This window comes from Microtus pennsylvanicus, chromosome X, assembly GCF_037038515.1.
Source record: "Microtus pennsylvanicus isolate mMicPen1 chromosome X, mMicPen1.hap1, whole genome shotgun sequence".
NCBI classification, from domain to species: domain Eukaryota; kingdom Metazoa; phylum Chordata; class Mammalia; order Rodentia; family Cricetidae; genus Microtus; species Microtus pennsylvanicus.
This window is the reverse complement of record NC_134601.1, coordinates 18,285,605-18,297,259: the sequence shown is the minus strand read 5'-3', so window position 1 is coordinate 18,297,259 and position 11,655 is coordinate 18,285,605. Positions and strand designations below refer to the sequence as shown.

Genomic DNA, 11,655 nt, shown 5'->3' with positions numbered 1-11,655 from the left:
TTCTTGGTAGTTTCCAGTTTGTGCACGCACAACCGAAAGCTCCAAGTCAAGTATGCTTCATTGCAGGGTCGGTCTCAAGATGGACCAGCGCCAGCCTGCCTCACATATGCTGACATGGTTCTCTATAGAGGTAGAACACTTCCCCAAAGTGAGGCCGACCTGGGATGCCGCCCCCTCCCGCGCCCACCCGGAGGACAAAGAGCTAAGGGAGTCAGTCTGAGGATTGTGGAGAGCTGAGTCCCTCTGGGTGAGTGAGTAGTTACTGAAACCCAGGTTAGTCTCTGAGATGACGTCCTGAGCCCAAATTCCCCAGTGGAGTGGAGGAGGCCTGGAAGGGCTGTGTGGAAAGCTCTGATAGGAAGCAGGGACTGAGAAGAGTGGGCGGGACGATATGTGTGCTCACAAAGGACCAGGGACCTGCCACATGGCCCTTTCTGATGTCTGGGCCAGTGAGACACTCATCTGCGTCCACAGGTCCACAGCTGTGCTGAGTCAAAACACGAGTGTGGTTGTTTAAGGTCCTTCCGAGCCTTAAAGGGAAATTTCCCCTCCACGCGTGTATAAGTGTGTGCACGCCTGCATGCATACGTGGTTGTGCGTGGTTGTGGGCGGGCCTAAAGACATTGGACAGGAGCACGCATGCTCAAGCGCCCACGCTTTTCCACAGAGGCCGACGACTTACCTGAAGTGAGAACTAACTGGCTGTGACCGCTGCCAAGGGGAAGCCGGGTTTCGGGTCGCCCTCCCGAGGCCATTCCTCTAGGTGAGTGACCAGGAGTTAGGACCCAGGATCTTCCCTGAGGTGGTTGATGCCTGGCTCCTGAATTCCACACCACATCTCTGCTCCTCATGGCCCAGGTTCCCGGAGGAAAGTCTAGGAATGCTTTGTGAGGGACGCGGGACTGAGAAGAGCGGCCCAGAAACACGGGTGCTTGGGAAAGACTTAGGGACCTCCCCATGGCCCGTTCCGAGGTCCCTGGGCACTTCTGATGTCCTCCAGGACATCCGTGGAGGGCGGGCCTAGGTGAAAGGGGCAGTGGGTGTTCAGGTCTTCGCAAGCCATAATCAGCTCTATTCCGGAACACGCGTGTGCCCCCTCCAACACTCAAGTCACGTATGTGTCATTGCCCCGTGGGCCTAGCTAGGTGTGACGCACCTTCGTGGGTAAGGAGGGTCTGTGGGGATCAACGTGAATCCTGTCCTCCTAGGTTTGTGACAAGGTATGGGGCCCCAGGCGAGCCCGTGATGTCCAGAGCCTCGCTTCTGAATGTGACTGGAGGAGGCCAGATTGAGCAGTCTGAGAAAGCTGTGCTGGGGCCCCACGGCCTGAGGGCACTGGGCAGGGCAGTTTTGCCTGCTGCTGGAGGGACTAGGGACCTTCCAGGAGGCACCTTTTGTACCTCTTGGGCATTTTCCAGATTGGTCCAGGGCAGAGAGCTAGACGGGCGGGCACACCGAGAAGAGGAGGTGCTCTGGGCCTTTCCCACCCTCGATAGTGGGGTCCCGTTTCAGCCATGTGTGACTGCAAGCCCAGAGTCCCTAGACATGATTTCTAGGTGAACCTTACCATGGAAGTGGAAGAGCCTTGGTTAGACCCTTGCCTACCCTCCTTTCCGCTCTTCCAGAATCAGGGATTCTTATGTTCAGGGACTGAGGACGAACTAGGTGTGATCCCCCTCGAGTGGAAGGACAGTCTCAGAGGATGGAGGTGAAGCAGGTCCACCTTGGCGAGTGACTGGTCACTAGGGCCCGCCATGGTGGCCCTTGAGGTGATGTCTGGAGCCTCCCTTGTGCATCAGACTGCAATCAAGGACAGAGGGGAGATCTGAGAAAGCTCTGTCAGGACCGCAGTGCCCTGAAGGAGTGGGCAGGACAGCATGTGTTCTGGTGAAGGAAGTCCTGTCCCTTCGAGCCCCCGGTACTGCAGTTCCTGGACCAGTCGTGTGCACCTTCAAGGTCCAGGTCAACACACAAGCTTCCTTACTTGCATGGGTCTAGTCCTTTAGCTCCTTGCAGCAGGCTCATCCATGCATGCCTGCATGCTTCTCCACCTGATCACACATCATCCCATTCGGGGATGTGGGGCCCAATCAGGTGGGACAAGCTTCCCAAGGGAAGAGAACTCTCAGGGAAGTGTGGCTGAAGTGTGGTCACATTATCTGGGTGGGTCCCTCTTCTGAAGACCTGGTGGTTCCAAAATCAGAGTCAGCCTGGATCCACAGTACTTGGTGCTGTATCACCTACCACACACGCCAGGTACTACCCCACCCCCACTCTGCCACACACACACAATCACACACACACGCACACACACAGAGACAAACACACACACTCTCCTCGTGTCTGTGCACCAGCTGGGCCCACATGCGAGGCATTTCTCATGCACAGGAGTTGTTCCAGCCAGTAGGAAAGCATGCTTGTGGAGGCAGGCAATGTCTAGGTGTTACCTTCCTCTAAAGAGAACGAGGTTTCTGAGGGAAAGGTCTTGGAGAAGGCTCCTCTTGGTGGGTGACTGCTTATTCAAAGAGAAACTGTGTCAGAGTGTGCCGAGGTGATCAGGCTTGTGCCTGGAAGATCCAAACTTGGCCTGTGAGGTGACTTGCCGAGGGGCAAATAGAAGGGCCCCCGGGGGCTGCACTTCATCACAGAGGGGTGTGGATCGTCATGGGGCTCCCTACAAATGCCACGGTGAAAAGAGTAATGATCCCCACGAGATCAAAATGAAATCTGTCTGCAGATACCTTAGTTATTTAGCGGATGTTGGTTCAAACTTCTAGAGACTGCCCCAGGCGGGTTGTTTTCGACACGATTAAATAAAGCACAATTTGGGGGAAAAAATTTCTGGTAACGATGATCTCAGTAACATGTGCAGGATGAATATGGAGGCCTGACTACATAGAAACTCTCTTGCAACGTACATGTGACCTCTACCACGAAGATGGGTTCTATAGCTTAGGGACCTGGGGTGTCATCCTCCTACCTCCTCTTGGCTGCAGCACGGAGAGTGCCAGGACTCATGGCCACAGCCTGTGCAGTCCGGCTCCCTGTTTCCATTGCGACCACGACATTCTTCTCGGTGTCTTTACTGTCTGTGTGCACCTACATTCCAGGAGTCGTCCCCAGCCCCGCAGAGCCCCAGCCATGTCAAGCAAGGAGCAGAAACATACAGAGAGAAGTGCCAAGCGCCCTAGGGTTGATCAGAATCTCCCACCAGATGACTTGCAGAACCCAGGTGGAGTCACCCCTGGTAACAACTGATATGGGGCTTATGGGTGGGGGGGATCCTAACCGAGGGGGGACATTCTGCTACTCCTTGATGGGTGGAGCACCGGGGTGGCCTAGTACTCACCGGGTCTTTCCACGGAGATCCAGGTGTGTGTGGGGGGATTCGCGTGCTGAGAAGTGATTCTCAAGCACGCTCTGGGTTTCTGTCCCCACCTGATGTTCTTCCCCGTGGCTGGGGTGCAAGGGAGTTGGCCTTGGCCAACAGGCCTCTGAAGAACCCGTGGTCCATGGTGGTTTTCCTTGCAAGGCTTGTACAAACACAAGTACCTGCTGTCCCCAGACTCAGGCCTAGTTGAATTTCACCTGGGTGGGACTGGGGTGGGTCATGAGTTCCTGGAAGAGTACTTTCAAACTGCCCTCGGCGATGGACTCTGTGGACCCCAGACTGAAGCTGTTTCCCACGTGGGACCATGAGAACAGCACACTTCATTCACAAAGGTTTTTCCTTTCTTCTCGGTGCAGCAAACAATCCGGCGGCTGATACCAGTGAGATGGGCAGCTGTTCCTCAGGATCAAACGTGCAGGAGGCCAGGTGATGTCTTAAAGCAACTTTGGCCTGACCCAGGAGGTAGTTTCAGTGTGGTTTTGTGCAGAAACTTCTGCCCTTTTCTGGGAGACGGCTACAAACGGAGAGTTTGGTGTTTCGTGAAATAAGCCAGCACCAGAGACGACAGTCAGCTGTTTTCTCTCATTTGAGGATCCCAGATTATAAATAGGTCCATAAAATGATATCACCCGAACTCAGAAGGGAGACTGGGGAGAGGCAGGCAATGGGCAATAGAGGGGAAAGTTTGAGGAGTTAAGGCTGACTCTGAAGGTGTAGTGTGGTCACCTGGCATGAAGGTTGAAGAGACACTGCTGGGTACTAGAGGAGGAGTAAGTAGCAGGAGGGGATTGAGGAAGGAGGAGAGTGAATACGGCTGTAGTTCAGGAAAGACAGCTGGGCACACCTTTATGAAACTCGTCAGTGCTGTACAGTCAATGGGCTCCGGTCAACATGTAGTATACAAACCCCTAGGCTGTCACAACGTAACACAAAGCCGCTGCTTGCTGAGAGGAGACTCTTTGTGGCGCCCAGTGCAGTTGGGCTGGGAAGGGCAGGGATGCAGTTTTCATGAGTCATCCAGCACCCAGCCTGAGGTTGGTTTCCTGCGGATATGGCTGACTTTGAGTCACCCACGCTCCAGTAAGTAACCCTTAACCGTGTGCCCATATGTATCTGCAGTGAGCTCTTTGGTTCACTGTGAAAACCTGAATAAAGGAATAAGACCAATGACCCGGGAGAGGCAAATCCAACTTTGCCTCACATGAGCGCTGGTCTCTCCGAAATCGCGTGCTTCGCCTGCCTTTCCTTCAGAGCGAAGTTAGGATGTTTGTCCTCAGTTAAGGATTCTTGTGTGCATTTTCCACATGGACCCTGTTCAGAAGAGGATACGGGATTTCAAAGGTGTGTTTGAACAGGTCTTGCTAGTCCAGGAGCTTTCTTTCCGACCCTACAACTCAAGCGTGGTGAGAACGTGGTCGCCAGTCAGCAGGACAACAGGAGACTGTTAACAGTTCTGTCGCTCAGGGGATGGATTTTTATCATCATTATTATTAATTTTTGGAAGAGTAAATTGCCATTTTCGTCTAGGGGCTACCTTTAGCTTAAATTTTCACTAGCTGCTCTAAACAGGGGGATGTTGCAGCTGTCACCGGGCGGGGGGCTGGGGGGAGAGTGTCCTGCTTCCTGCATTGCAATGGAGATGATGGGCAAGCAGGTTGATCTCTGCCTTTTATCTTACTGCACGAATGGTATGTGGCATTTCAGCAGCTGTTTTTCACGTTGTGAAATAAGTCACTTTTCTGGCTTTCCAAAGTTGCCCTTCTTCAGGAACCCCTGCCCAAGAAGGGCTTGGAGAGCAGCATTTAGGCCATACACACCCTTGAGCCTGACAGGGAATGGTGAAGGCAGCCAGGCCATGGCCCGGCAAGAAGAGTGTCATGGCGTGCGAACGAACATCAGCATCACGCATGCCACACTAGCTTGTGGTCTGTCGTCCACGGTAACCGAGTCAGAGTACCACACGCCCCTCAAGCTGAGACAGCTTTTTTTATTACTTGTGTAGGTGACCCTAAAACAGCATTACAAGAGAGACATCGTCAATTCTTTGCCGGTGTATAGAGTCAGTTTATGCAAGCAAGGATGTCAGACAGCATTCCTTCTTTGTGGTACAAATGAACTGCTTGGTTTTTGAGGTTTCCAGAAAACGGTGTGTCAGTGGTGGTCACTCGTCAAAGCACGATGCCCCCATTTCTGTATTGCTAGCACAGAGGAGGTAGAGGGGGGAGAATCCAGAACCGGAGGTCGTGCTTGCTTACCTCTCAGGTTTGAGACCGGCCTGGGCTACACAAGAGGCGGTCTAAAATTTAAGAAAAGAAAAATAGAACAAAGAACAAAATGAACACCAAATCTGTACATACTCCTTCCTGTTACCGTGTAGGTGGTATGTCAGGGATGAAAGAGCGCCTCTTCCTGTGGATATTTGATTTAAAGAGATACCATTTCCTTTGTCGACTAGGGGACATTACCCGATCCTTCCTGTCAAAGAGGAAGCAGTTTGAAAAGGATATACATGCCTCTTTCAGAATCCTGAATGCAAACCTCCACAGTATTTTCAAAGCGCAGCAGAAGTCAAGGTAAAGTTGTGACCGACCCTCTGTAAAGGAAACCTGTACAGCTTTCGCTCTTCCTTCCAAAGTCACTCCCGCCTGCCATTGTGACACTGCTGAGTGGAGTCGCTAATGGGACCTAGGTAGCACTGCATTTTCTCTGTGAGCTAGTCCTGTCCATAGCTGGAGGACCGCCCCCCTCGTTTATGCCGCTCAGGTGTGTTAGCTGCAGCAGGACTGGTAAGAGAACAGTTCCTCACTTCTCAGATGACAATACAGATAATGTCCTGTGAGGAAGGCCAGGCCTCTGTGGTCCTCAAAACTGTACCTTTTAGGATGTGCCATCAGCGCTCTCTTTGGTAAATCGTCGTCCCAGTGTGGGGAAATGGTTCTGTGCACTCTTTGTGTATGTGACTCCGAGAAGATGAAGGGTATGTTGCCTTCAGTACACGGACTTGGGCTCTCAGGATCTCTAGGTTACTCCATAAGGGGAAGGGAAGATGAATCTAATTTTAAGCCGGAAATGCAATCTTGGGAAACGTATGCCTCCGAACATTCTCGGCATGCGAGAGGGAAGATGCACAAAGTGATGACACCGGTGGTAGCAAATTAAGACAAGTTCTTCTGGGACGAGAGTGATATTTCCGCCTCTCAGGAGACAGTTTAATTCATGTCCCCTTTCTCTTTTGCGCCTGGCTCTTGTCTCAAAATGTGAAGTGTGTGCGTCCTTGCCGTAGCCTCACACAGCGTGACAGCGCTCAGTAATTGTGACTGTGTTTCACAGGCAAGAGCTTCACGCCATGCACTCCCAGATGTTTGAGTCGATGCATCAGGGGTGGCTGGACGATGTGGAGAGTTCAAGGGAGCAAGAAGATCACCTCGCTGTGAGTGTCTCTCTTAGCTTGGAATAGAGCCACCTTGTCTGTTTCCGAAGTGGCAGGGCTTTGATGCTTCGATGCTGCTGCGTATCGCCACGGAAAGGACCCGACAGGACAGGATGGGACATGAGCATAGGGAGACAGGGAGGGTGGTGCTTGTGTCCCCAAGAGACTGGCCATCCTCTCCAGCTTGCTTCTTTTTCTGTGGAGGGGTGGTGTGGTCATGGCTTAGGAGCCAGCATAGGAGGGAGGCGGAGTAGGCACTGCTTGGAGAGCGCAGGAGAAGGGATGGGCTTGGGTGCTCAGAGGGAAAGCTATACCATCCCTGCAGTGCAGATGCCAAAGGTGCAGGACAGGGTGAGGGTGCGGTCCCAGGTAGACTTCTGACACAGTGACGAGGGAGGCAGAGTGAGAGCAGTCCCTGTGGCTGTGGCAGAGCAGATGGAGGCTTAGCGTTCAGAGGTAGCTAAGTGTTCATGGACACAGAGTAGTGCTGTCTTTGAGGAGTCTTTCATCCTGATGGAGGACAGGGCGGTACTCCCAAAGATGCTGACTTCCAAAAGTAGGGAAGCAGAGCCTGGAATCTGAGGGAGATGGAGACAGATTCCAGTCTGGCGGTGAGGAGCATGTTCTCCGGACCCCACTGATTGCCATGCATCCATAGTCCTCCTGCTTGCTCCTCATGAAAGCTCAGAAAATAAGTCACCTCCCTGCCTCAGTTTCCTAGGAGGGTGAAAGCAGAGCGGTGAAGAATCCCCGCTTTTCTAGACTTTGTGTATGGAGTGCTTGCAGTTTTTGACATGTTGCTGTGGAATGTTTGACCACAGGAGCTGCAGTATGTTTGCTATTCGTCTTCCCTGCCCTTCTTATTAGGTCGATAATACAGTTGATGGGATGATGTCACACCCAGGGAATGACTGATTGATGAAGAACTTTTGGGGGGGTGGGAGAAGGGATTCCTTGGAAGCTAGTCTATGCCCTCGGTGTCTTAAAAATACTTTATGAATAAACAAAGGTACGTTTTGTGCTTAATTTTGGTGAGTGAGGTGGGAATCCACAGATGAGGTGGGGCTTATGTTAATTTCAATCTGAATAATGATTTTATAGTATTTTTGCACCAGCTAGACGGACTATCTCCCTCTGTGACAGGTCAGGTCTTGTTATGTTGCTTTTGGCACTGAAAGGCATGTCTTCAAACGCGTTCTTGAAATGTCAGCACACAAAACATCACGGGAAGCGATTTCTATGACTGGCAGCAGGGTTGGATGTTCCGTTGTACTGACATTTTGTCATTCTTCTCCTACGTTTCAGCTTATAACTTGGAAGCAGATGAAGATTTTACAGAAAGCTATAGGGGATCACGAAACCACAATTGGAAACGCTAAAGATTTACGTGACACATTTTTGAAGGTCTGGTAGATTGCACTTGTCAACAGAACACACCCCTATGCCATGCCACGTGTCTATAAAAGGAGAAGACAGATTGGCCCTTTCTCAGCTTGTGGGAGAAGTAATTAGTTTCGCAGAGCATGATCACACTCTCTTGGGAAAATTTTCCCCACACCTAGGAGCGATGCTAAGGTTTGTTTGACCTGGGAAGCCGATGACAGTGTCGGGGGCAGCTTTCTAGCACAGGAGCTGGTGATGAGAGCTCTGCTTAGAGGGGATCACAGTGCATCGCAGTGATGAGTTATGGACCTCCGGTGACATTGCGATGGAGATTGGCACGTCTGGGGATCCTTCTGGTTTTCTCTGACTGTTTGGATTGGACAGATGAGTGAAATACACAATGGGCAAGGGTAGCTTTTATTTTCTTTCATACATTTATAGTCTTCCGACATTAGCATTGTTCTCCAGTGTTGGTGGTCATGAGTTTCAGCATCTCCCCAAGAGATGTGAGAAATGAAAAAACTGGTAGAGGGTTAATCCTCTTTGAACTGCGAACTGGCAGTTCTACCCTTGCTGAAGCTCCAGGTCCTAAGTGACCTCTGTATATCCAGGGATTGAAGCAGCCCTTCAATGGGAATTCTTTTTGATGCTCTCATTAAAATGCTCTGTGAAAGATCTCTCCTCAGACCCGACTCAGATGCCCTATCTAAAGTGCTCCATGTGTCATAATAAATTGAATGTTTTCAGAATGATGGCGAGAAGCTAGGTCTGTCTTCTCTGAGCAAGTGTGAGTACCCCTGTTGGTACCCTAGTGAATATTCCTAGCACCCCCATGTACACCAGGAATGTGCCTATAAGCCCAGAGTGGTGAGGGTAGAGACAAAAGGATCCCTGGGGCTTGTGGGACCACCAGAACAGTCAAAATGTAAAGCCTCGTGTTTCGTGAGAGACCCTGCCTCAAAACTTGATGTGTTGAGGGGTTCTGGAAGGCGCAGGTATTCCCAAGTGCATAGGTATACTTGCAGACATGTACGCGTGAAGGAAATCACTTTGAATTTTTTATGACCTCTGGTCGCCATACTCAAACACCTGTGCATGCACACTCTCCTGCACCCCCATGCACGCAGAAATACAAGTTAGTATTCAAGACCTTGAGAGCCACCTACATACATCTAGGCCTATAGGAAGAGCTTAAGAAAGGGAACATGCAGCTCTAATGCAGCTGAGTACTGCCTGGGAGCCTGTTGGAAGAGCCACCCAGAAAGGCTCACTTCTAACTGTGGGTGCTCAGTGTGTGCAGCAGCAGTAGCTCAGAGGGAGCCTTGTGACTGGGTTTCTCTGGCTTCCCAGGTGGTCCCTTCTGCCATGTGCTCTTTCTTCTGCCTCTCTCGCTCTCCCTCTGATTCTCTACCCAGGCTTCCCTCCTTTCCTAGTCCTCAGCTCTGCCTCTGAGAGACTGTTGTCCTGAAACACGGCCTTTCCCTCTCCCAGATTTCCCGGTGGGCTTCTTGCTTTGTTCTCTGTGTTTCCTGTGTCCTCCGCACAACACCCTCTAACACACACACACACACACACACACACACACACACACACACACACACACACACACCTTCTTGAAAGGTTCACTGGCTGCTTGCTTCTGTCTCTCCGTCTTCCCTCCCAGAGTACCAGCTTCTCCTGAAGTGACTTCCATTCCCTGCCCATGCTTTGCTTCTGTTTTGTGCCCAGAAAGCACCATGTGCGCTGTCTTCCCTAATGTTTCTACTGCTTGCAGTCGCCATCTGTGTCCTCTTCAGGCGCCAGCCCAGCAAGCTCCCCTTCCTTACCTGTGTTCAGCTAGTGTGCAGGTCATCTGTTCCTAAGCTGCTCTGGACCCTGGGAATAGGGCAGGGACTGGACCGGCGTTTTGCCCTTTTCTGGACAGAGGGCGACACACTTCTTTCTCCTCTGTGTCCACACCTACAGTGTCCTTTGAGAGCACAGAGGGAGTTGAGTCCTGGCTTGAGCTTTCCTTAGACCCAAGGGTCGTGGGATTGCACACTGTGTGTTCTTCGGTGAAAATCACATTCTATGGGCATGGCAAATGGCTCCTTCCTCTGGGCAGCCTTGGGGGTGTCCAGTTTGGGAATCCTTGGGGAGTCTCAATGTGGGCCCATGCCTGGCCTCCCAGGTCTGCCCCACGTGAGGCCTTTAACATATCTCCACCCATTTTCCAGATAAGTCCCTTTGCTCTTCTTTCCCACAATGATACCACCTCAAAATGGAGGACTGGAAGTTTTCCTGAAGTGGAGTACCTCTTTAGATGTGCTGAAGTAGCCACTGTTCTTACTCTGAATTCCTAACAAGCATCCTTTGCAAATGCAAAGTCGGTTCTTTTTTTTTTTTTGATTTTTTGAGACAGGGTTTCTCTGTAGCTTTTGGTTCCTGTCCTGGAACTAGCTCTTGTAGACCAGGCTGGCCTCGAACTCACAGAGATCTGCCTGCCTCTGCCTCCCGAGTGCTGGGATTAAAGTCGTGCGCCACCACCGCCTGGCCCAAAGTCGGTTCTTTTAAAATTACATGAGGTGAGGTGTCAAGCCAGACTCTAGTGGAGATTTGTTCGTTTGTTTGTTTCAGAAAGCCAAGGACTTGCATGAACATGGCAAAACTCTCATTGGTGGCGAAGAAAGTGAAGTGAAGAAACAAATCTCCAAGGCGCAGGACAGAGTTATCATGGAAAGTGTAAGTCGTGGGTCTGTAATGCTGTGTGCCTCAGGATGGCTTTCTTAGGGCAGAGATGGAACAATGATCCCCTAACTCTCTGTTTTCCCACAGCAAGAGCAGGATGTGTCGGTAGTTGAGACGTACCTTCAGTCCCTGGTCCTTGACAGCTGTGAAGAAACCTTCTGAAGCTCACCTGGAGGAGGCACAGGGAGCAATAGCCCTGCCCAGAGGGTCTTAGTAGTAGTCAGTGCAGCTCCTTTCTCTTTACTGTGTTGGTTAGAAATAAGACTGAGACTCTGTTGACCATGAAGTGAACCCCAACAGTTCTGTGAGTAGCAACATTTAAGGGTGGACCCTCCTGACCCTGACATTCTCCCCAGCAGGGCCAGTTACATTCAGGAAGCCAATGTCATTTGATTCTTCGACAGGCTGCTTTGGTTCTCTGTCACCTACCCAAAGTGAATGTTACATTGCTTATTTCAGGAAGAAATAAATAACGGTGGGATCCGCCTTTCCGTGCTTGCTATCATTCATTCATGAGGTCACAGAGCCAACTGCATTGCAAATGGGCCTTTACAGGAAAACCAGCCCCCCTGCTCACTCAGACATACAGTAGAGCACAACTCGTACTTTCGTGCTCAGATGCGCTAGACTGTTAACACGGTTCCCGAGGCAGAGCCAGATCTTCACCTGTTGGCTTAGAGCTTGCAGTGGGGCTCTGGCTTTTCCCAAAGACATCCAGACTCAT

At 51.2% G+C, this 11,655-nt stretch overlaps 1 protein-coding gene across 1 annotated transcript; it reads left to right on the top strand.

The window, feature by feature from the left end:
- Positions 1 to 4,442: 4,442 nt before the first annotated feature.
- Positions 4,443 to 11,324, top strand: LOC142840252 (synaptonemal complex protein 3-like). Its single transcript, XM_075956856.1, has 5 exons — positions 4,443 to 4,471; positions 6,722 to 6,821; positions 8,127 to 8,225; positions 10,821 to 10,925; positions 11,019 to 11,324. Exons 1-5 carry the CDS (start codon positions 4,443 to 4,445, stop codon positions 11,091 to 11,093), a joined length of 408 nt encoding a protein of 135 aa, XP_075812971.1. The 3' UTR covers positions 11,094 to 11,324.
- The last annotated feature ends 331 nt before the right edge of the window (positions 11,325 to 11,655 follow it).

What these genes read in the sequence shown, in the direction of transcription:
- LOC142840252 (XM_075956856.1), top strand. Translation starts at nt 4,443, where the DNA reads ATGGCTGACTTTGAGTCACCCACGCTCCA. An exon ending in TTTGAGTCACCCACGCTCCA is followed by an intron (nt 4,472 to 6,721) that starts GTAAGTAACCCT and finishes TGTGTTTCACAG; the next exon opens with GCAAGAGCTTCACGCCATGC. An exon ending in AGCAAGAAGATCACCTCGCT is followed by an intron (nt 6,822 to 8,126) that starts GTGAGTGTCTCT and finishes CCTACGTTTCAG; the next exon opens with CTTATAACTTGGAAGCAGAT.